The 23,507-nt window shown below is 37.2% G+C and overlaps 1 protein-coding gene across 8 annotated transcripts in view; it reads left to right on the top strand.

Moving 5' to 3' along the window:
- The window catches only part of NSD3 (nuclear receptor binding SET domain protein 3), a 116,466-nt gene that overhangs the window by 54,095 nt on the left and 38,864 nt on the right, over nucleotides 1-23,507 (top strand). For 7 of the 8 annotated variants that reach the window (XM_081795604.1, XM_081795603.1, XM_060653565.3 and 4 more), the window contains exons 4-12: nucleotides 139-301; nucleotides 5,990-6,144; nucleotides 8,528-9,043; nucleotides 11,329-11,455; nucleotides 15,532-15,632; nucleotides 17,768-17,813; nucleotides 20,748-20,878; nucleotides 21,261-21,389; nucleotides 22,586-22,712. In XM_081795604.1, coding sequence (XP_081651730.1) covers nucleotides 139-301; nucleotides 5,990-6,144; nucleotides 8,528-9,043; nucleotides 11,329-11,455; nucleotides 15,532-15,632; nucleotides 17,768-17,813; nucleotides 20,748-20,878; nucleotides 21,261-21,389; nucleotides 22,586-22,712 — 1,495 coding nt within the window. Of the gene's footprint in view, nucleotides 1-138; nucleotides 302-5,989; nucleotides 6,145-8,527; nucleotides 9,044-11,328; nucleotides 11,456-15,531; nucleotides 15,633-17,767; nucleotides 17,814-18,722; nucleotides 20,293-20,747; nucleotides 20,879-21,260; nucleotides 21,390-22,585; nucleotides 22,713-23,507 lie in introns of those variants that run through there. The other variant, XM_060653567.3, reaches the window with a different exon arrangement.

Here is a 23,507-nt window from a genome sequence, read left to right as displayed (position 1 = left end):
TTTGCTAGTTATGGATAGGTATCAGGGAAAATATAATTGAAGATAAATTTTACTAGGTTAACATGTTTAATGTACTTGTACATAATGTCTTTTTTTTAACTTTGTCTGCTAATGGAGTTTTATGACCTTTTCCTGTAGGTTCAGCCAATATTATCTTCTGTTCCAACAACAGAAGTGTCAGCTGGTGTTAAGTTCCAGGTTGGCGATCTTGTTTGGTCTAAGGTGGGAACCTATCCTTGGTGGCCTTGCATGGTTTCAAGTGATCCCCAGCTCGAGGTTCATACCAAAATTAACACAAGAGGTAACTAAAGGCATAAATAGATATTAAATAAAAGGTCGGGGGGGGGGGGAATTGAATCTTAAATATTGTATATAAGAGTGTGCACCTAATATACAATCTGACACCAAAATATCAGGGCTTTTTTATGTTTATTTTTGAGAGAGAGAGACAGAGACAGACAGAGACAGAGCACAAGTGGGGAAGAAGAGAGTGAGGGAGACACAGAATCTGAAGCAGGCTCCAGGCTCCAGGCCCGAGCTATCAGCACAGAGCCCCACACGGGCTTGAACTCACCGACTGTGAGATCATGACCTGAGCTGAAATCGAATGCTTAACCAACTGAGCCACCCAGGTGCCCCCAAAATATCAGTTTTTAATTACTAGTGATAGAATTCTGGTCATCTTAATGGGCAGAAAGCCTCTATACCTGAGACAGTCCTTGTTTTCCCTTTTACCACTCTGCATTTTATAATTTCTTCGTGCTGCTTCTTTAAAAAACCTTTATCTGACTGACCTCTCATATGAATTCCAAAAGAAAGCAGATGGGTAAGTAATAAGATGTCTTATATGGGGGGAAAAAAATATGTCTTATATGAGCTTAGTGGGCATTTGGGCCATGCTTTCTCACTGTACATTTTATTTCATCATTGACTACTATGGATAGTAATTTTTTACCCACACAGTGTTTTCAATGCTGATGAAATTTTCACAATGCTTTTTTTGCCTCCTTCAATCCATTTTTTAATCTGTAAATTTGGGGCGCCTGGGTGGCGCAGTCGGTTAAGCATCCGACTTCAGCCAGGTCACGATCTCGCGGTCTGTGAGTTCGAGCCCCGCGTCAGGCTCTGGGCTGATGGCTCGGAGCCTGGAGCCTGTTTCAGATTCTGTGTCTCCCTCTCTCTCTCTGCCCCTCCCCTGTTCATGCTCTGTCTCTCTCTGTCCCAAAAATAAATAAAAAACGTTGAAAAAAAAAAAAAATTTAATCTGTAAATTTACTGAGACATCCTTATAAATTCATTACAACATAGATGTACAGCTTGAATCTAGCTATTTAGCATAGAATCCTACCTTAGGAATATTAATGTTAAGAAAAAGATGTTTTCTAACTTTTCTCCATTTCTTTTCATGGGTTTGACCAAAACATGTTGACTAGATTATTGGGATTCTAGAATTTGGAATGGACTTGCTTAGTTAGCCAGAGGAAGGTTTGAGCTTGGAATTTATTTCTGGATATTTGTTTTGTGAACTCACTCTTGTTACATGTTGAGTTCCTTATTGTTTGTGACAACTCTGCACCTATTTTTCTCTTTAAAATTTCTTTCTTGCTTCCTGTTCATTGTTATGAAAAGAAAAAATGTCTACATAAGTCTTGCAAGTTAGATTTGTGACAAGATCAGCCATATCTATAACTTTTGTGCTACATAGCCAGTAATCTGCCCTGGTACAGGAGGCAATTATCTGTCATTATAACCTGCTAATTAAAGGTTGGGTAACTGGAAGCATCAATGGAGCAGACGTAAAAAAACAAAAACAAAAAAAACCAGCATTGTGAAATGTCTACTTTTGTGGAGGGCACTATGTTAAGCATTTCTCTTATGTATTTTATGCAGTCCACATAGCAGCAACACTATGAAGTAGGTACTATTATTATCCTTATGTTTTGAATAAGTAAATAGAGTTTCAGAGAGACATATCCAGAACCTCCACTCTTAAACATACTGTGTATTGAAAGGAAAGTTAATTGAATTCACCTAGTCATAATTTACCAAGGTTGGAGGAAGGCAGTCAGTCCTAGTTCTTTCATTTATTACTTATTACTCAGAGTGTTGGACTAGTAATCTCTGAAATACCTTGAAGGTTTAATAATCTATGATTTTATGAATGGGAGAAGAAAGGGACAAGGATTTCCCAAAAGGACCAAGCTGCCTTCTTTTTTTAAAAGTTTTATTTTAATTCCAGTTAACATACAGTGTTATATTAGTTTCAGGTGTACAATATAGTAATTCAGTATTTCCATACATCACCCAAAGCTCATCACAAGTGCACTCCTTAATCTCCATCACCTATTTAACCCATCCGCCCCCCACCTCCCCTCTGATAACAAATCAGTTCTCTATAATTAAGAGTCTGTTTCTTGATTTGTCTCTCTCTTATTTTTTTCCCTTTGCTTGTTTTGTTTCTTAAATTCCATGTATGAGTGAAATCACATGGTATTTGTCTTTCTCTAACTGACTTATTTTGCTTAGCATATTACCCTCTAGCTCCATCCATGTCATTGCAAATGGCAAGGTTTCATTCTTTTTGATGGCTGAGTATTATTCCATTGTGTATATATATATATATATATACCACTTCTTCTTTATCCATTCATCAATTGATGGATACTTGGGCTGCTTCCATATCTTAGCTATTGTAAATAATGCTACTATAAATATAAGGGTGCATGGATCCCTTTGAATTAGTATTTTTGTATTCTTTGGGTAAATACCCAGTAGTGCAATTGCTGGATCATAAGGTAGTTCTGTTTTTAAGGAATCTCCATGTTTTTGAGGAATCTCCATATTTTTTTCCAGAGTGGCTGCACCAGTTTGCAATCCCACCAACAGTGTAAGAGGGTTCCCCTTTCTCCGCATCCTTGCCAGCACCTGTTGTTTCTTGTGTTGTTAATTTTAGCCATTCTGACAGGTGTAAGATGATAGTTCATTGTAGTTTTTGATTTGCATTTCCTTGATGATAAATGACGATGAGCATCTTTTCTTGTGTCTTTTAGGGCCAAACCTTTTTAAATAACATAATCCATGTACCTATCTGGGCTTCTAGAGCTCTCTGAGATATTATTATCATGTGATAATTATCCAGCTCTTTAATTCTTTCCCCTTAGAGCATGCTTCTGAGATTATATAGTTTCACCTGTAGTTACTTTATGAAAACCTGCTAATTTCAGCTTTTTTATGGGATATAAGTGAAAGCACAATTTATGCTGCATCTGTGTTTCAAAGGAAGTGTTTAAGTTTAGTTTTATGAATTAATCTAATTTGGTCTGGTATCCCCTAGACAATCTTCTACTTTACTGCTGGAAGAACTGATTTTGTTTGCATTATTGAGAAAACTGGAATTCTGAGAACTTAGAAATTTTTAAAAATTTAAATTAATTAAAAGTGTATTCTGATATTTTTAATGTTCTTTTTCTGCAGTAGTTTTTAAAATAACCGCTTTTTGATATATGCATTACATGCCAATTCCGTGCAATTCAGTGATTTTTTAGTACATTTACAGAGTTGTGCAGCCAGCATTACATCTAATTTTATTTATTTTTTATAAAGTATTTTTTTTATGTTTATTTATTTATTTTGAGAGAGAGAGTGTGTGCATGCACTTAGAGAGAGAGGGAGAGAATCCACGCTGACAACATGGAGCCCAATGCAGGACTGGAACTAACCAACCATGAGATCATGACCTGAGTTGAAATCAGGAGTCAGACACTTACCAACTGAGCCATCCAGGCACCCCTCTACATCTAATTTTAGAACATTTTCAGGGTGCCTGGGTGGCTCGTCGATTGAGTGTCTGAATCTTGATTTCCACTTAGGTCATGATCCCAGGGTGGTAGAATTGAGCCCCATGCTGTACTCCAGGCTGAGCACGGAAGCTGCTTAAGATATTCTCTCTCTCTCTCTCTCTCTCTCTCTCTCTCTCTCTCCCCCCCCTCCCTCTCTCTCCCCCTCTCCCTCTCTCTCCCCCTCTCCCTCTCTCTCCCCCTCTCCCTCTCTCTCCCCCTCTCCCTCTCCCTCTCCCTCTCCCACCTTCTCCCCCTCTTCCTGTCCCCCTCTTCCCCACTTTCACATGCGTGCTCTCTCTCTCTCTAAAATGATAATAATAATCCATTATATGTTATCATTATGTTTTTATGAAAAATAACTATTTTCTCAAAAATATTAATGAGGAAGAAGAGTATCATTTTACATTGTTACAAATCTCTTTAATGTCTGACTTAAGTGAAGATACTAGATACTCATATCTGCCTATACATTCAGTCTGTTATGATTTGTTGTTTTGGTTGAAATATATGCAGATGATCTGGCCTCAGGTACGTAGTCGGAAAGGGATAGTGTATTTTAATAGCCTTTTTAGATAATTGTGGATATATTTCTCTGATACTATACCCATACTCAACAAGTGGTGGGTAAGTTGGAATAGAGAGCCTAAAATCGTATCAATAAACTTTTTGCACTTTGTTACATTAGAATCCGTTGGTTCTGTCTTGCACTTTGAATGAATCTTTTACTTTACATGATTTTGTAATATCATATATTGGCCACTTAAAAAATATTAGTTTTACCAAGTGAGACATATCTTCCAAATGTTGACACATTCCTCTATAGATGTATTTTTAAATCATATTAGTTTACATGACCAGTTATTTCATCAGAAAATTCTTTGATTATTGGGAATTTGGAAGACTCACAGGGATAAATACTGGTTTTGCAAAATTCTAATTTTTGCTTGAAAGATCAAATTTTATTATTGGCACAAGTAGTGTCAGTTGATTTCCTTGAAAGAGCAAACTTGCTTTTGAGGAAGTATCTGCCAGATGCTCAATTTCAAATAATCATAGGTTTTCTGCCAGTCATTCTTTGAAATATGGTGTTTTGTGAAAAAGTGGCCAGTGACCTTGCAATTCAAACAACCGTACAGGTACTTTTCCTCAAGATAACTGTCACACTTCAGTATGTACTTTATGCATTCTTCCCGTTTTATCACACAGAATATTAAAGACATGTATCCAAGGGTTGAGATTTAGTAAAATTAATCATTTTTACTGCATCACGAAGGACATTAAATAAAACTGGCTTTTTTTTTTTTTTAACTGCCAGTGTGTGGTTGTGAAGAATGTGATACTAGTATAGTTTGGTGTCACTCTCTGGTTTTATTTTTGCTAACATGCCAGCAGTCTTATCTGCAATTGTTCCTGTAGTATTAAGTGCAAATGTCAACAAAGTGAAACAATAATAACATCTTGGTATTATTATAAAGATAGTTTTGACCTTACAGGATCCGTGAGTCTGTGGCCTCTTCCCCTCCCCTGTTTGTATAGCGCACTTTTATATGTCCAGAAAAGCAATTTGACCAGCATTCATTCATTCATTCATTCATTTTTGAGAGAGAGAGAGAGAATGGGAGAGGGACGGAGAGAGAATCCCAAAAAGGCTCTGTGTTCTCTGCATGGAGCGAGATGCAGGGCTCAAACTCACCAACCGTGAGATCATAACCTGAACCGAAATCAAGAGTCAGACGTTTAACCAACTGCCACCCAGGCGCCCCTGACAGGCACTTTTAAAGTCCAAGAAAATATGTTACACATTTTTGGAAGGAAGAAAATATTTATTTAGACACAGATTTGTTTGTAAAAAGGTTTAAGACAAGGAAAAGTAAGTTGTGTAACCAAGATAAAAAATCTGATAATTAGCAGAATTTCTGATTTCCTTTCTCTTAAAACTTGCTGTACTAATTTTAACCATTTGGGAGTGATTTTTTACAGTAACTATTAGTTGTGTAATTGGCTGGTGTTGGATTATATCTTTGGACAATGCAAAGTGTACAAGTTTTAATAGGAGTAATGCTCGGGAACCTGGCTTAGGTTCACATTTTTGGCAGAGTATATGTGGATGCTTATGGTCTGAAATGCTTAGTAAGAATTTTTTCTTATAGGTGCCCGGGAATATCACGTCCAATTTTTTAGCAACCAGCCAGAGAGGGCCTGGGTTCATGAAAAGCGAGTACGAGAGTATAAGGGTCATAAACAGTATGAAGAATTATTGGCTGAAGCAACCAAACAAGCCAGCAATCACTCTGAGAAACAAAAGGTAACTGACAACGTATTAACATTACCAATCAAATATGGTTGTTAGGGAACTTAATAATTTAGTAGAATTTTTCATACTTAAATTCAGACAGTTGTTAGAATGATTTGTTATTTTAACCTAAGTTCAGTTTTAATAACTTATTTTTATGTTGGTAAGTTTTATATTTCATATAAACAACATTAGGGTACTATTAAGAACTTGAACTCTGCTTAATACATTGTTGGATTCTATTTTGAATTGAATTAATGTACATAAGACTAGAAGATGCTAGTGAAATGTTGATTTTGCCAGGGAATTTTATTCTTTTTCCTATTTCAACATCTTTCCATAATTCTCTTTAGTCTTATTTAGTAAATTGTTTTGTGAAAGTAAAGCTTCTGAAATATTTAGTGAGCACCTCCTGTGAGACAGGCACTATTTTAAGCATTTTATGTATATTAATTCACTTACTCTTCATAACAACCTAAGTGAGGTAGATACTATTATTCCTATTTCTACAAATGAAGAAATTGAGACATAGAAAACTTAAACAATGGATTCAGCCAAGATCACACTTGATGGAACCAAGAAATATGTTTGTGGTGGTGGATGTTTTAGAATTAGGACATCAACTCTTGATAATCTATCTGGTTGACATTTTTAAACTCAACTAATTTTAGGATGGGTCTCTTGTGATTCCAAAATTTTTCATATTTTTACACTTTAAAAGCTAAGTTTTATCACAGAGGATTTTAATATTTTCAGACTTAACATTTTACAGATTTATACATCAGTGTTCCACATATACCATCCCCTCTCATAGTTTCCTTAGCTAATTTTGGACTCCCTCCAGTCTAACCCCCTGGAGAATTCATAGTTGCTTTGGTCATCTCACATACTTTTATTCAAAGTTTTCTTATGTGTTTTGCCACCTCAAAGTCTTCTGATCAACAATGATAGAGACCTATGGAAACCGATTCAGGGTTATTTTTTCTCTCATACATTGCTTCTTTCCTATGTCATGTCAACGCTCATTTGTTTCTCCAGGTTCTTTTTCTTCATTCTGCTCCTGTTTGCATTATGGTACAAACTGCCAGCCCAGCATCAAATGCTGACTCTGCCATTTAGCTTTGTTGTGATCTCTGTAGCACCCCTGAGCTTTAGGGTGTCATTTTTTTTTTTTAATGTTTATTCATTTTTGAGAGAGAGAGACAGAGGGAGCATGAGCAGGGGAGGGGCAGAGAGAGGCGGGATCCCAGCTGACAGCAGTGAACCCGATGTGGGGCCCAAACTCACAAACTGTGAGATCATGACTTGAGGTGAAGTCAGATGCTCAACCGACTGAGCAACCCCGGTGCCCCTAGGGTGTCTTTTTTTTTTTTTTTTTTTGGATTGAGAGAGGGTGGAAGTAAGTTAGGGGCAGAGAGAAAAAGAGGGAGAGACAGAGAAAAGCAGGGCTCACCTGAAGCGGGACTCTTGTTCACCCAAAGCAGGACTCGAACTCACAAACTGTGAGATCATGACCTGAGCTGAAGTCGGACGCTCAACCGACTGAGCCACCCCAGTACCGCTAGGGTGTCTTTTTTTTTTTTTTTTTTTTTTTTTGAGAGAGAGAGGGTGGAAGTAAGTTAGGGGCAGAGAAAAAGAGAGAGAGAGAAAGAAAAACAGGGCTCACCTGAAGCAGGACTGTTGTTCACCCAAACCAGGACTTGAACTCACAAACTGTGAGATCATGACCTGAGCTGAAGTCATGCTTAACGACTGAGCTACCCAGGCACCCTAGGGTGTCATTTTTATTTTTTATTTTTTATTTTTTATTTTTTTTTAACGTTTATTTATTTTTGAGGCAGAGAGAGACAAGAGCATGAACGGGGGAGGGTCAGAGAGAGGGAAACACAGAATGTGAAACAGGCTCCAGGCTCTGAGCGGTCAGCACGGAGCCTGATGCGGGGCTCGAACTCACGGACCGCGAGATCATGACCTGAGCTGAAGTCAGCCACTTAACCGACTGAGCCACCCAGGCGCCCCCCTAGGGTGTCATTTTTAATGTTAGTGCTTTATTGGCCTCTGAAAGTAATCGTTCTGTAATCTTTCTTCCCTTTGCTCTCTTTATTACTAGCTTTTTATGAACATAATGTGAGGAGGATGGCTCCCTCTTTGAGGGACTTATCCAGCAGAGTGGTCAACAAAAGATACATAAAAGAGAGTAGACCTGCATATCATCTGATGCTGATACTGACTTACCAAAGTTAAGGAGTTAGAACATTTCATTTGTTTTACTGAAGAACCTGAAGATATTTACATTACCTGGAGAGATGACAGAATCACATGGGAAATATATATTGGTTTAAATGTACCCATTAGATTAAAGCGTATCCGATAATGCCTGTGTCTTTTTTTAAAGATTCGGAAACCCCGACCTCAGAGAGAACGTGCTCAGTGGGATATTGGCATTGCCCATGCAGAGAAAGCATTGAAAATGACCCGAGAGGAAAGAATAGAACAGTATACTTTTATCTATATTGATAAACAGCCCGAGGAGGCTTTATCCCAAGCAAAAAAGAATGTTGCCTCCAAAGCCGAAGTTAAGAAAACACGAAGACCAAGGTCAGTGCCGAATACTCAGCCAGAACAGACCGATGCAGGTGAGGTGGCCTCCTCACCATCAAGTACTGAAATTCGGAGACAGAGCCAGAGGCGGCACACAAGTGTGGAAGAGGAAGAACCACCTCCTGTTAAAATAGCCTGGAAAACGGCTGCAGCGAGGAAATCTTTACCAGCTTCCATTACAATGCACAAAGGGAGCCTGGATTTGCAGAAGTGTAACATGTCTCCAGTTGTGAAAATTGAACAAGTGTTTGCTCTTCAGAATGCCACAGGAGATGGGAAATTTATCGATCAATTTGTTTATTCAACGAAGGTACCTCCTTTGTTTTGTGGGTATTTGGGGGGAACAGTAATTAATAAGTAATCAACTTTGGCATTAAAAAAAACCCCACAAACAACACGAGGTCATACTTTAAATACCCTTTTGTCTGCTGAATTTGAAACGTATAATCAGTTCGCTGTGTTTAAGAGGGGGCAAAAAAGGCAAAAAGGCTATGTTTTCCTTCTTTTTTTCCCTCCTTTGTATATGCCCATCTGTACTAGATTAATCTTGGGTTGTTCAGCCAAAATTGAGCTTAGTTCCCTAAAGTTGTGGGAAAAAACTGGGCACCTGTTTCTGCATGTATAGTTAATTTTTCTTAGCCTCAAATTGTGCTTCTTATTAAATTATTTTTGTCAGTTATCTGAAGTAACCATTGTAATAATGTATCTTGCTGGTCTCTTTGGTTGCACCAGCAATTTTGTTAGGTTCATGTTGGCTTGGGATAGCTAGTACATTTTAGAGAAATTCCAGAACTGTGTTTGTTCTATAACAATTAACTGTGGTGATAGCTTGGGTGAAGGGGTGAAAATACCTCTTCAAACTGAATACCTTCATCAGCCAGCCCTGAGCTTCCATTTAGGGCACTTATATTTTAGCTTTTAATGTTTATTTGTTTTTGACAGAGAGAGAGACAGAGACAGAGCATGAGTGGGGGAGGGGCAGACACACACACACACACACACACACACACACACACACACACACACACAAAATCCAAAGCAGGCTCCTGGCTCCGAGCTGTTAGCAGAGCCCGACGAGGGGCTCGAACTCACAGACTGCGAGATCATGACCTGAGCCAAAGTCGGACCCTCAACCAACTGTGCCACCCAGGCACCCCCATTTTGGCTTTTAGACTTTAAAACTGTCTCCTGACATTTGTTACGTTTACTGCGTATTGCTCTTCACTGTCCTCCCAACCCTTCCCACAATTGTGGACTTGTGAATTTGAGTTCGTGTCACTTCATGGGTGTGTGCTTTAAGAACTTTGTGCTTATTTCCTAACGTTGTCATATGCACACTAAAGTAAATATAGGTATGTTTCATCGGTGATATTTTTTCTTTTTTTTTCTTCCAAGTTTTTATTTAAATTACAGATAGTTAACATACAGTGTAATATTATAATATTTCAGGTGTAGAATTCAGTGATTTATCACTTACACACCTGGTGCTCAAGTGATATATTTTTCTAGAGTGAAGCATAAGGGTTCTCTATTAACTTGTTTCTGACTAGAGGTTCAACTGATTTCGGTAAGACTAAGCTACTTGGAAAAACTTAAGTTAGTCTCCACTTGATTCTGCTGGTAGCTTTGAATGGCAAATTAATACTTTGCATCTTTTTTTTAATGTAAATTGGCTTCATTCTTGGAGCTAGTTTTGATCTGCTTTTGGTACAGAAATCAAACTTTGTCACACGCCCCCCTCCCCCCCCCCCCAAGGAGTGCTATTTAAATGAAATTTGAGATAAAACTAATCTTTTAAAAATGAAGATCTTAAAAATATATATATTTACAAATCACTCCTTTATTCCATTATGTTAAAAATACCTAAAATTGTACCTGCCTCTCTCTGCTCCAAATTGCTTATTGGGTACACATTGTGGTCACCGTGAATGTCAGATTTCTGTGCCTAAGGATATTCTTGTCTTTCAAGACGTGTTGACATTTTTATCTTTATATTAGGGTACTGTACCAAATGAAAATAACTTGAGTTCTTATCCTATGATAGGGATAAATGGAGAGGCTATTCAGACCAGAAAAACATTTTGTTTTTGATAGAAAATTGATACAGATTCTTTTTCTTTTTTAAATTTTTTTTTAACTTTTATTTATTATTGAGAGACTGAGCATGAGCATGGGAGGGGCAGAGAGAGGGAGAGACACAGAATCCGAAGCAAGTTCCAGGCTCTGAGCTGTCAGCACAGATCCCAACGCGGGGCTCAAACTCACAAACCACGAGATCATGACCTGAGCCAAAGTCAGACGCTCAACCCACTGAGCCACCCAGGAGCCCCCAGGTTCATTTTTTAGTGATACGCATCATATGGAGTTAGACAAATAGTTGTTTTTTGTTTATTTTTTACGTAATCTCATTCTACATTTTAGAAGACATCCTGATGACTTCATAAAATTGCTCTGATAATGGCTAAGATGATAAATTAACTCAATCAAAGACCAAGTAAAATTCAAGCAAATTATGAACATCTTAAGCTGTCTTTATAAGTCAATGATTCCATTTGCTAGTAATCAACTATTTTTTTATTTTTCCTTATTTTGAAGGGAATTGGTAACAAAACGGAAATAAGTGTCAGGGGACAAGACAGACTTATCATTTCCACACCAAACCAGAGAAGTGAAAAGGCAACTCAGAATATATCATCTCCTGAAGCAACATCTGGTCCTACAGGTGAGTAATGAATGAAAAATATATGGACGCATTTTGAGGTGTCATAATTTTGTTTTGGTATAAAATGGTAGCTGTGTTCCTAAGAAACTTTTAGTTACCAAATCAAATTGTATTTAAAAAATTAAATTATAAAAGCAATTACTTCAGTAGGAAAGAATGGTTTAGGAGCTAGGGAGCTTTATTCATAGTAGGATATTTTTCCTACAGGAATTTAAGTAATAGGAGGGCTCTGTACTTAAAAGAACATAGTTATGAAATCTGTACACATTTCAGTAAATGCACCATTTGATTATTTCTCTTTGCATGAGAGTTAACAGCTTTACTTTTCTAGCACTATTACACATCCTTAGACCATTTCCTCCATCTCTTATTAGAAACTAATTAACAGATGCCTGTGCTTTTTTTATTCTTAAGTATGCTTAGATGTTTGGAACTAAGGGACTAGGGCCTAACTCTCCTATTTTAATCTGTTCTCTGATTAACAGATCCCATTAATTGAGAACCAAGCTATATTATTCTTGCTTAAGGGAGAAATGCCTAGGGGCACCTGGGTGGCTCAGTTGATTGTCTGACTGCAGCTCAGGTCATGATCTCACAGTTCCTGGGTTCAAGCCGCACATCTGACTTTGTGCTGACAGCACTGAGCCTGCTTCGGTTTCTCTGCCTCCCTCTCTCTCTGTCCCTCCCCTCCTTGTGCTCTTGTTCTCTCTGTCAAAAATAAACAAACATTAAAAAAATTTTTTTAGGGGCGCCTGGGTGGCTCAGTCGGTTAAGTGGCCGACTTCGGCTCAGGTCACGATTTCGCGGTCCGTGAGTTCGAGCCCCGCGTCGGGCTCTGTGCTGACAGCTCAGAGCCTGGAGCCTGTTTCAGATTCTGTGTCTCCCTCTCTCTCTGACCCTCCCCCGTTCATGCTCTGTCTCTCTCTGTCTCAAAAATAAATAAACGTTAAAAAAAAAAAACTTTTTTTTTTAAATTTTTTTTTTACAACATAAAAGAGAAATACCTATATTTAGTAAGATTGTGCCTTTCGAATGGTCAAAATAATTTTTATTAAGGGACTGACTTAACTAAGATCATATAGTTTAACTGAGTATCTGGTGGGTTTGGTTTCTATAACAGTATTGCTGATTCATATGGTCATCAAGAAAAGAGTTAGATTGTCAACTGGTTTGGTCATTTGGAATCTTAGTTTAGGAGAAAGAAGTTTGTTTCATCTTGTTCTTTTAAATGGTTTTTGGAATGAAATCAAAGAATGAACCAAGTAATTTTATAGAAAAGGATTAAAGTATTGAGAACTAAGGTAGTAGCCTTCAATCAGTAGTAACTCAGGCAGAATTGAGATGGAGTGGCACTAAAGAGCCAATATTTTTTGTAAGGGAAACTTTGAGTAAGATTCTTACTATTATAAGAGCTAAATAAAAGTCATTGTTTGAGAAAGAAGTTGGGGTAGCTCTCTTAAAATAAATGAGGGGGGCTATAAGACACGGTGAGGTGGTGGCAGGGAGATGGGACAAATATTGGATGGAGCATACTAAACATTATACCTTTATCCAAAATTGAGTTGGGAAGAGAAGTTGGAGTAAGGAGAGTGAAGTCCAGAACTTGTATCATTTCAAAATACTATATAAAAAAATGAAATTATGATTCTAAAGAAATGAATAAATGGACTTAAAAGATTTTGCATTAATTAGCCATAATTGAAAACATTTGTTCCCTTCTTTGAAGATTAAAAAAAGTCTTTGGTGGGAGGTACCTGTGTGGCTTAGTCAGTTGAGCATCTGACTTCGGCTCAGGTCATGTGCTCATGATTCACGAGTTCAATCCTCATATCAGGCTCACTGCTGTCAGCCTGTCAGAGTAAAGCCTGCTTTGGATCCTCTGTCTCCCTCTCTGCACCTCTCTCACTTGCACTCTGCCAAAAATAAATTGGAAAAAAAAAAAAATCTTTTGGCCTTGGCTTCCCGTAGTTAGGTATATCAGTTTTGTTATTTTTTTTTTCCAGTTTGGTTATCTTTTAAACTGTTGGTAATTTGTCTGAATTTAAGTGTGATACTTAGCTAGGGGGATCTTTATTTAAATATCTATATTCTAATTAGGGAGAAAGTAATCTTCATATTAGACTGATCTTAAATATTATACTTTTTTAATGTTTATTTATTTACTTTGAGAGAGAGAGAGAACATGAGCAGGGGATGGGCAGAGAGAGAGAGGGAGAGAGAGAATCCCAAGCAAGCTCTGTGCTGTCAGTGCACAGCCCAACTTGGGGCTTGATCCCATGAACCATGAGATCATGAGCTGAGCTGAAATCTAGAGTTGGACGCTTAACTGACTGAGTCACGCAGGCGCCCCTATACTTTTATTTTTAATGGAGCTTTTTTTCCCTTCCCCTCAGCTACTGAACATTCATATTGTCTTTTTCCTGTAAGACTTAAGTTCTGCTATGATTTCTTTCTTTCTTTTTTTTTTTTTTTAAAGTGAAAGGTTATACTGAGTTATTCCTTAGGCAGGTACTGTATTTAGGTTGTAAATTAATGAGTGCTCTAAAGCTTTGACCTTGGTTTAAATTTGGTTACCAGCTGTGGTTGATGAGCAGATTTTGCCTTTTTAAATGACCATTTTGCTTCTTGTGAAAACAACTTCAGTAGTTGAAAACCGAGAAAAGAGACTTGATCTCTCTTCAGAAACCAATAGTGTCATCTCAGTTGGTGTTAACTACTTAGGGAGAATTCTTGGGCCTTTTCCTAGTAAATTTGGAGGATAGATCGAGTATCTGGTACTGCTAATTTCTGTGTTTTGAAGAATTGTATTTGCATTTCTAAGCTATTTTCCAAATTCAGAGATGATCACCTCCTCTCTCTTAGGACTTAAACATAGTACTTTTTAGTGGTTTTAAATGTAGTAGAATTTATGTGTTCTTCGGGTAGCTTTCAGAACAATTTTAAGAAGTCATGTTGCCTTATTTTCTCTAAGATAGATCAAATACCAAAATACCATTTGTACTTGATGGAACAGTTATGTTGACATCCTTCAAACAAGTAAAGCTTTTTGTTTTAAGCAGTTCTTATTTCTGGGATACTCAGGTGACTGTGAGGGTAGGAGATCTGTTGTCTTGGTAAACATTTCCTTCAGTGTAAGAAGAGTGAGAATGAAGGAAGGAGCCAACACCTTCATTTGTGACTTCTCTGGTAGAGATTAACCACAGCTGAGAAACAATATATTCGTGTCAGACTACCTCTCCTTCCTCAGAATAGAAGTAGTGGGATCCTTCTTTGTTTTGGCTTTGAACTAAGGTGAAGGAAACCATGTATACACAGACAAGCACAATGAAACCACAAAATATGAAGGTAATGTGGAAGGCTTTATTGAAGTAGCTTCTGCCTGCTTTGATAGGAGCTTTCCCCTGTGGCAAGTGAAAGGTGATTATTGTCTAGGAAGGACCATTTGGGTGGTCCAAGCACTGAGAAGGTGGAGAACAGCTGTGCTGAAGGCGTCATTCCTTCTCAGGATCACAGAATGAATCCTTCCTGATTTAGTGTTCTTTCAAGTTTTGGTCTTCAGTCTAAGGTTTATCCTTTCCAAAATGGGGTCCATGTGAGTTCTTTTCTGTTTACTTCCAAAGAATTTTACTGTTTAAAAATTAATAGTTTCTGTTTTACTATTTAACATGAAAAAACTTGCTAATTTGTTTCAAATAGTTTTTCATGACTAATTATGTCTAAAGTATAACAATTCCTTGACATCCAAGTTAATGATTTGGTTTTGGCCACACTTTTGTCCCTTTACTGCTTTTTTCTCCTTTGTTGTTAATAATATAACAGTAGCAAAAACTTATATAAGTGCACCAGCACTGTTAAGCATTTTACATATAGAATCAATTTCACTCATTTGTTAAAAATGCTAACTATGTAGCACTGATTAAATTTTTAATGATTTATAATTAAAAGACCGGAAGTAAAAAACAACAACAAAAGTGATAGATAAAAAAGCAGGGGATTAGGCCAGATCTTAGTTACATAAATGTCTAGTCATCCTTAAGTGAGTTTTTATTTTTTTGTTTCTTTAAATCACCTCTTAGGCTCAATAGAAAAGAAGCAACAGAGAAGATCAATTAGAACTCGTTCTGAATCAGAGAAATCCACTGAGGTTGTGCCAAAGAAGAAGATCAAAAAGGAGCAGGTTGGCTTCCTACATGTAGAGAGTTAAAACATTGTATTTGTAAATGTTGTGGCTTATATGGTATCTTAAAAGAAAAAGAAACTTTCCCCACACTGGGTTTCCTTTTTTTGGACTATTCGTATGCTTCTGTCCTGGTGAGTTCCAGTGCCCAGTTCTAATACAACCATCCCTGTGATTCTGCTTCAAGCATTTTCACAGAACATAGTCAGACTACAGGAGATGGGAAGCCAGTGGTACAAGACTCTTAAAGAATTCCTCACATTTATTTTGAAATTTCTGTTATGAGCAAAATGATTTCATGTTTTCACGATTTTTATTTGGAACCATCACTGAGTCACCCCTGCCCTTTTAAATTTTGATTTTTTGTTTAAGCTGCTGGTATGTATTGTTTTTATTTTTTAAACAAATCAAATTAATTTAACTATGAGAGTTATATTTAAGACACAGATAATCATAGATGATCTGGTTTTTCTGTTGGTATCACAGATTTTTTGGAATGTTATTTTCCCAGTGGAATGGCACTCACCTGTGATTGGTCTATCAGAGAAACACTATTAAAGTAAAAACAAAAAAGAGGAGGAACATTTGACTGAAAGGTATTAAACCAGTGTAACCAATATAATAATATACATATTAAATTACCTTTTTCAAAGAAATTTTAAGAAACCATTTTTCCTTTAAATTAAACTCACAATAAGAATTTTTCTTAATTTTCTAAAGTAGAAGAATACCCATTTTGTATAGCCCAGACAGCTGCTATTAAACAAAAAGAATTCTGGATAGAATTTGTTCCAATAAGCTTTATATTTTTAAAACCACTTAGTATGGAAGTGTGGACTTTTCTATTCAAATTGTTTCCTTCATAATTTTAAACTTCCAAACTTAAAAGGTAATTTTGTGGGTGCTCTATGGCATCTCCAAGCATGTAAAACAATTTTCCCAGAAACATTTAACTAAAATTTAAATAATGTACTAATTTGTCATTCATTTATCATAATTAACTTTCATACTTAGGAAATTATATTCCAAAAAATCTTTCTAAGCTCTTGCAAATCTATAGCATTCATTAACAAAACAAAGTTGTGATTTTTCCAGCTGGTTCCCAAATTCTGTGACCAGTCAGTTTAAAATTAATAAGCAGAATGAGTATAAAAAGTGGGACAAATTGTTAATGCCACTGTGTTAATAGTTAGTAGTAGAACAATACCAGTGATTGTTTTAGAAGATTTTATATTTGTATTACTAATTGTATCTTATAAAAACGCTTCTGTTGTATGTTTTTTTACCTGTTGTAAAAAAAATAAAAATTTTTTTAAAAAGCTTAGAACAATCCTTAAATATTTACAAAATGTGTTTCAACATGCATATTTCACCACATCTTAAAGAAACATAAAATTCAACTCATAGCTAAAACAGGAACTCCTCCAAACAGCATCCTTTCTTTAATTCCAATGGTTCAGTCCTCAAATTACCACGTGTTGTACATATACATTGGCAGAATAACTTCTGATCTCGCTCTCCTAATGTAGGATCAAGACACTGTTCATAAGACACTCAAGAAAGTGCTTTTGCAATATCACAAACTTATTTTCTTAAGTTTGTACTAGCAGCAAAAGTATTGAGCTTCCAGCTGTATGGAGCCCTGTAGCACTCTCTACAGAGAGGGTCCTGATTCCCAGCAACTTAGCTGTGAGTGCAGGCGCGGAAGGGTCTTAAAGTGGCGTGAGTTACATTAACCTGAGTATCATAGTAAGTAAAAATTTATCCTAACGTCTTTGGGGCGGGAGGGGTTTATAGCAACATTGGGGCTGGTTGCAGAAACAACCCCTCTCCTGCCTCCCAGACACTGAGAAAAGGATTCTTGTTCTCTTCATATACCAAGGGAATGGTGGGAAAAGTCTTTGCTAGAAAGCATGTGGCTGTGTGTTGTCACTTGGTATTCAGCACAGGCAGCTAGGATTTAAACCCTCCCTGACCTTGAGACAGAACTTTACCCAGAAGATGGGACGGAGTTCAGATTACAGATACATTAATCACTCATCATTATTTAGATTGATGGAAGTATTGTTTTTTCCCTCTGTTAATTAAAAGTGAAAAAAATTCATTGTTAATGGTATATTTTTCTGTCCATACAGGTTGAAACAGTTCCTCAGGCTACAGTGAAGACTGGATTACAGAAAGGTGAGTTATTATAATGTTGCCTTGCATTTCCTCGATTAAAAACCAAATTTTAAGAATTACTTATTTGTACTTCATGTATTTTTGTTTGTCTCTGTAAATCACTGTTGTTGCTCTTCAGTCAAAAATTCGTGTGAAATTGAAGTATTTCCTGGCGTGTGCGTGTGTGTGTATGTGTGTGTGTGTCTTTTAGAGTTGATCTTATTCTGTACCTCCCATGTGTAAAGTCTTACTCGTTTCGGTAAATTGGAGAACACCATGTAGACTTGATACTGTTTCCAACTTTTCTCCATAAGATTCTGGGGTTTCACTGGTTAATAAACTAGGGATGTGACGAATCCATTTTTTTTGGTATTCGACTGAATACCGAATAGTAGCTATTAATGTTTATCAAACATGGACTATGACAAATCAGACAAGACAACCTGGTTGAAAAAAATCTTGCCACGTTTATTTTTACAGTGCTGTAAAATCTTTTTTTTTTTTTTTAATTAAAATGATTCATAGCATATTTATGGCCATTATTAGATGACCTTATGCAAATCTATTTGAGATATGCACAAAGTTTAAGAAACCTTAAACTTATATCTGTATTTTCTGTGTGCAATTTGACTACAGTACAAACTCCATAGCATGATTCGTGCATTTTTGATGAGATCATTCAAACTGTATTTAATACCTGTAGTTTACTCTGGGCAAATTGCATTATTTAAAAAAAAAAAAAAAAAAAAAAAAACACCAGCCTCTCTGCATTCTCGGGGAGAAGTCTGCAGCGATGGTCTCCGTGGAGATCCTCAGCAGAACTGAACAGCCTCTCGGAGGGAACACTGCTTGGCGGAGCTCCAAGAAAAGACATCGCGATCGCTGCGAGATTAGGAGGCCTGATTGCGTTGTGTTTCCACCATTCCACAGGGTCGGCGGACCGGGGAGTGCAGGGCTCTGTCAGATTCAGTGACAGCTCCGTCTCCGCAGCGATTGAGGAAACTGTGGACTGAGATTCCTGTACAATTTCATCCCAGAAACTCCAGACTTGTAGTCTCCATGCAAGATTTCTTTGTCGGCGGCTCGATAAACAGTTTCTTTGTTTTCAATTTTGATTTTGCCAATCCTCATTATTGGCATCTTCCTGCCTGGTTTCTTCTTCAAGACTCTGAACAATTGCTTTAACATTCAGATGATTTTTTTTTTTTTTTGGTCTGAGCTGGATGGGTACAGCTTAAATCATGGGTCCAGCCTAAAACCACCGTTTAACGTACACTGATCAATTTCAACATGGACTGTTTTTGTTTTTTTGTTTTTTGTTTTTAAATAAAGCATCATTAATGCACATCTGCAGGGTTTTGCCAAACAGCCCAAATTGTATACATTACAATCATTAAAAGCTCTTATTTTTTTTAATATTAGTGCCGTTATCATGGAGAACAGCATGGCAGCTGTCTTTGGCAGTCTGTCATTTTTCTAGCATTTTCAGAAACTCATCGGAAATGGCGGTACCTGTGTTTCCCTTCGAAAGCCTCTCAGTACAGCACTCCTGTTCCTCTGTTAAAACTCCTTGTTAATCCAGTGATCTTTTAGGCCAAGGAAATACTTTGTGGTGGTGTTCTGGGTCCACACACCAGCAATGAAGGAGATAGATTTGTGTACTTGTGTTTTTTAATCAGCGTTAACATGGGCAGGCACCCTCATTTATAGATGTAAGGAAACATTCAGTGAAAAAACTTGTAGAATGGGATGTGATAACAAGGTTCCAGTAATCTGAGCAGTCTAAAGAGGCCCACATCCTCCACCACAGAACATGGCTATATACCAAGTGCTACTCTCACTCAGCCTGTTGCGGATCTTCATGGCCTCAGGAGACTTGTTTCTCCATGGTCTCTTCTGGACTGCACACTTCCACCATAGCTTGCTGGGCTGATCTAGATGTCTGTTTGTTGTATGGAAATTTTGGGGGAAAAAAAATCCAAAACAAACTGTGGGTTGAAATATTAACCGTCTCCTTGGTTCCCTGGTATTCACCGTGCCTGATCTGCACATTTCATCGTGGCTGTTTCTGTATAGCCTATACTGCATTAGCCCAAGAGATTGTTGCTTTGTAACTTTTTGCACTATTGTTTTGGCTGGATTTGTATTACACACAGTTTTAAAAAAAAAAAAAAATTCCTCACTATTCTCTGCCTTTTTTTTTTTTTTTTTTTCATATTTATTCCTTCCCGCACAAATTCCACATAGAGGCCTCTCATCCAGCTCTTCGTTGATTTGGCTGCACTTGAACATTGATTATCCGTTCCAACCCTCAGCAATGTGCCTCCTAAATGGCATGACATATGTAGATGTGCTGCAGCACTTGTTAATGGTCACAATAAATGCCACTTCACCAAGGAAGTCTCAGATGAACAATTATGAACATCCAAAACTTGTTCGGGGGGCAATAATCAACTGAATTGCAAAATTCGGGGGAAAATGGCACTATCCGTGTACGAATCGAATACAAATCAAAGATTTGTCACATCCCTAATAAAAACAAGATGGAGATGTCTCTGCGACCATATTTGTAAGCTACACAGTGTGTTGGGTTTTATGTCTTCCCCCTCCAAATTGAATGGTTCTCTGGATTGCTCCAAATCAATCGGCTATCCTGTAGTTTTGATAGAATTGGTTTTTAGCTTGGAACTTGGGCTCTGTCGACGGAAAATAGCTTTAGAGCAGGAGCACTGAATTAAATGTTTTTAATAGAGCGGTTGTAAATTAAATCACTCACTATCAGGAAGGTCAGAACCTTATGAAGTTTTGACTCATGACTTCAGTGTTACAAAGAGAGCTGTGCTTTTTTTTCACACTACAGATGAGTCTGAGGAAAGAAAGAATCTCCCACAAAAAAAAAAAATAAATAAAACTTTAAGCACTATTTTAGGATTAATTTCAGTATGTTGTATTAAGGTGCCAGCGAGATTTCAGATTCCTGTAAACCTCTAAAGAAAAGGAGTCGCGCCTCCACTGATGTAGAAATGACTAGTTCAGCATACAGAGACACGTCTGACTCCGATTCTAGAGGACTGAGTGACCTGCAGGTAAATATGTTCAAGGTTCTGGGCACACTGCTTTTTCACTTTGAAAAATGAAGTAACAGAATACATTGTTTGACTTATTTTGGGGGGCTCGGGGAAGTTTTTAAATACCCAGGGAGCAAATCATCTTGGTTCTTTTGTAACTTACAAATGTCTTAATTTTGCTGATCTCTTACATAACAGAAGCATTGCTTCTATGTTTTTAAGTTTTAACTACAGTTTCTCTCAAAACACCAGGCATATACTATCCAGGGATTTTAGAAAGGAAGAAAAAGAAGTTGTATCAAGGTTTAGTTGAGCAAATCTTGCTAGGATTTTCATAGCGCCTAACTTTGAGGAAACTTTTGTTTTATTTTTCTTAACAAGTGTTATGTTTTCCATGTAGGTAGGCTTTGGAAAGCAAGTAGATAGCCCTTCTGCTACTGCAGATGTAGATGTTTCTGATGTGCAGTCCGTGGATTCAAGTTTGTCAAGAAGAGGCATTGGAATCAGTAAGAAGGACACTGTGTGTCAGGTAGGCAAGCGACAAATAAGCTTGAAATAACTGCTCTAATATTCTGCCAATAATATACTTACCTTCTGCTGGAGAGAATATTATCTTCCTAAATTATACTACTTTAAAGCTATAGGTCTAAAAGTTCTTTTCTTCCCTTTCCGAGTTGGAAATTTTATTCATATGCAATGCTAATCTTGATTGTGATACTCAGTTCTGAATTAGAAGTAAAAGGAAAGGATCACCTGGCTGGCTCAATCTATAGAACATGCGATTTAATCTCGGAGTCATGAGTTCAAGTCCCATGTTGGGCCTAAAGTTTACTTAAAAAAAAAAAAAAGTATTGTATGGAAACCAATTTGACAATAAATTTCATTTAAAAAAAAAAGTAAATGACATATGATTGATTTCAAAAACATTTTCTTAAATTTAAGTTGGTATTACTTTTTTTTTAAGTTTATTTATTTATTTTGAGAGAGAGAGAAAGAGAGCACACAGGAGGGACAGAGAAAGAGAATCCCAAGCAGGCTCTGTACTGTCAGCGCCGAGCTTGACACGGGGCTCGAGCTCACTAACTGTGAGATCGTGACCTGAGCCAAAATCAAGAATCGGGCACTTAACTGACTGAGCCACCCAGGTGCCCTGATATTACCTTTTTAAATATATGTTTACCCTTTTTGAAAAATACTGCTTTGCTGTGTGGGGAAAAGTTAAAACGTGCAGATTCCAGAGAAGGAATCATGAAAGATCAAATATGCCTTTTAAGCTTTATACCATATTGGGTCTGGAAATAGTTATCTAATTCAGTGGTTCTCTCTTTCTTTTTTTTTTTTTAATATAAAATATAGAAGTCTTCCTATATTATTATTTTTGTCATGATGAGTACCAGGTGATGTATGGAATTGTTGAATCATTATATTGTACACCTGAAACTAATATAACACTGTATGTGTTATTAACTGGAATTAAAGTAAAAATGTTAAAAAATAAAATTAAAATAAATTAACTTACTTCAGGGGTTCTTAAAATGAGGGCCAAGGACCAGCAGCATCACCATTGTCAGGAGACTTGTTAGAAATGCAAATTCTTGGGCCCCAGCCTAGACTTACTGAATCAGAAGCTATGGGAGAGCACCCAGAAATCTGTCTTAACACGCCTTCTGAGTGATTCTAATGCCTGCTAAAGTTTAAGATTGACTACTTTTTGCCATATTACAGATCTGTGAAAGCTCTGGTGACTCTCTGATTCCTTGTGAGGGAGAGTGCTGCAAACACTTTCACCTGGAGTGCCTGGGATTGGCATCACCCCCTGATGGAAAGTTCATCTGTGTGGAATGTAAAACCGGTAAGTTTACTTAGTTTGATAGATATGAAAAGACAAATAGGGAGGAATGCGTGATGCCAGCATCCCCCGTGACGTCTAATTCTCTTACCACTTTTATGTAGCTCTCATCCTCCACTCCCCGTAGGTATTTCAACAAATTAAGAACATTCAGTGATTGGGATTTCTAAGATCAAATCGTCGAGATGGATTTGTGTTTTATCTAAGCAACTATGCAATATATATAAAGTGAATTATTTTTAGATGGGTTTGAGAGTTTTGTGTTCAATAAATTGGGTTAAAGTCCCCTTGACTTTAATAGATTGGATAAACATTAGTCACAAACTCACGAACTATAACCATGGTGATTATATTTTTATTGGAAAGATGGAGCTACAATGGAAAACAATGGAAATTGTTTTTTAGACAGTTTAGGGGATTTTGGATTCATTATTTGGTCTTATGTTTCCCCCCCTTCCCCCCCGCCCCCGCCCCATATAGACTACCACTGATCAAAACAATTTATAGAGAGAGAAAGTTTAATTCCTTACCCAAAGTCAAAAGACAACATATGATGAAAATGGGATTTAAACCCAGGAAGTAGCTTAACCCCAGAGTCCTTACTCTGTACTGTTGCCTTTGACAACCTTGATGAAGTAGGGTGGAGATTGCACACACATGCAAAAAATGAAGCTACAAAAGCTGTTTTGAACATATAACTTGTATTTTTTCCTATATAAGATATTATTTATCACATTTAGCCTCTGCAGTAAAACTTTAGGACAGCTTGCCAACTGGCAGCCTCAGGGTCACATTATC

Source organism: Panthera onca, chromosome B1 (assembly GCF_046562875.1).
Source record: "Panthera onca isolate mPanOnc1 chromosome B1, mPanOnc1 haplotype 2, whole genome shotgun sequence".
Lineage (NCBI taxonomy): Eukaryota > Metazoa > Chordata > Mammalia > Carnivora > Felidae > Panthera > Panthera onca.
Note: the sequence above shows the minus strand (reverse complement) of the source record. Positions and strands in the feature narration are given on the sequence as shown.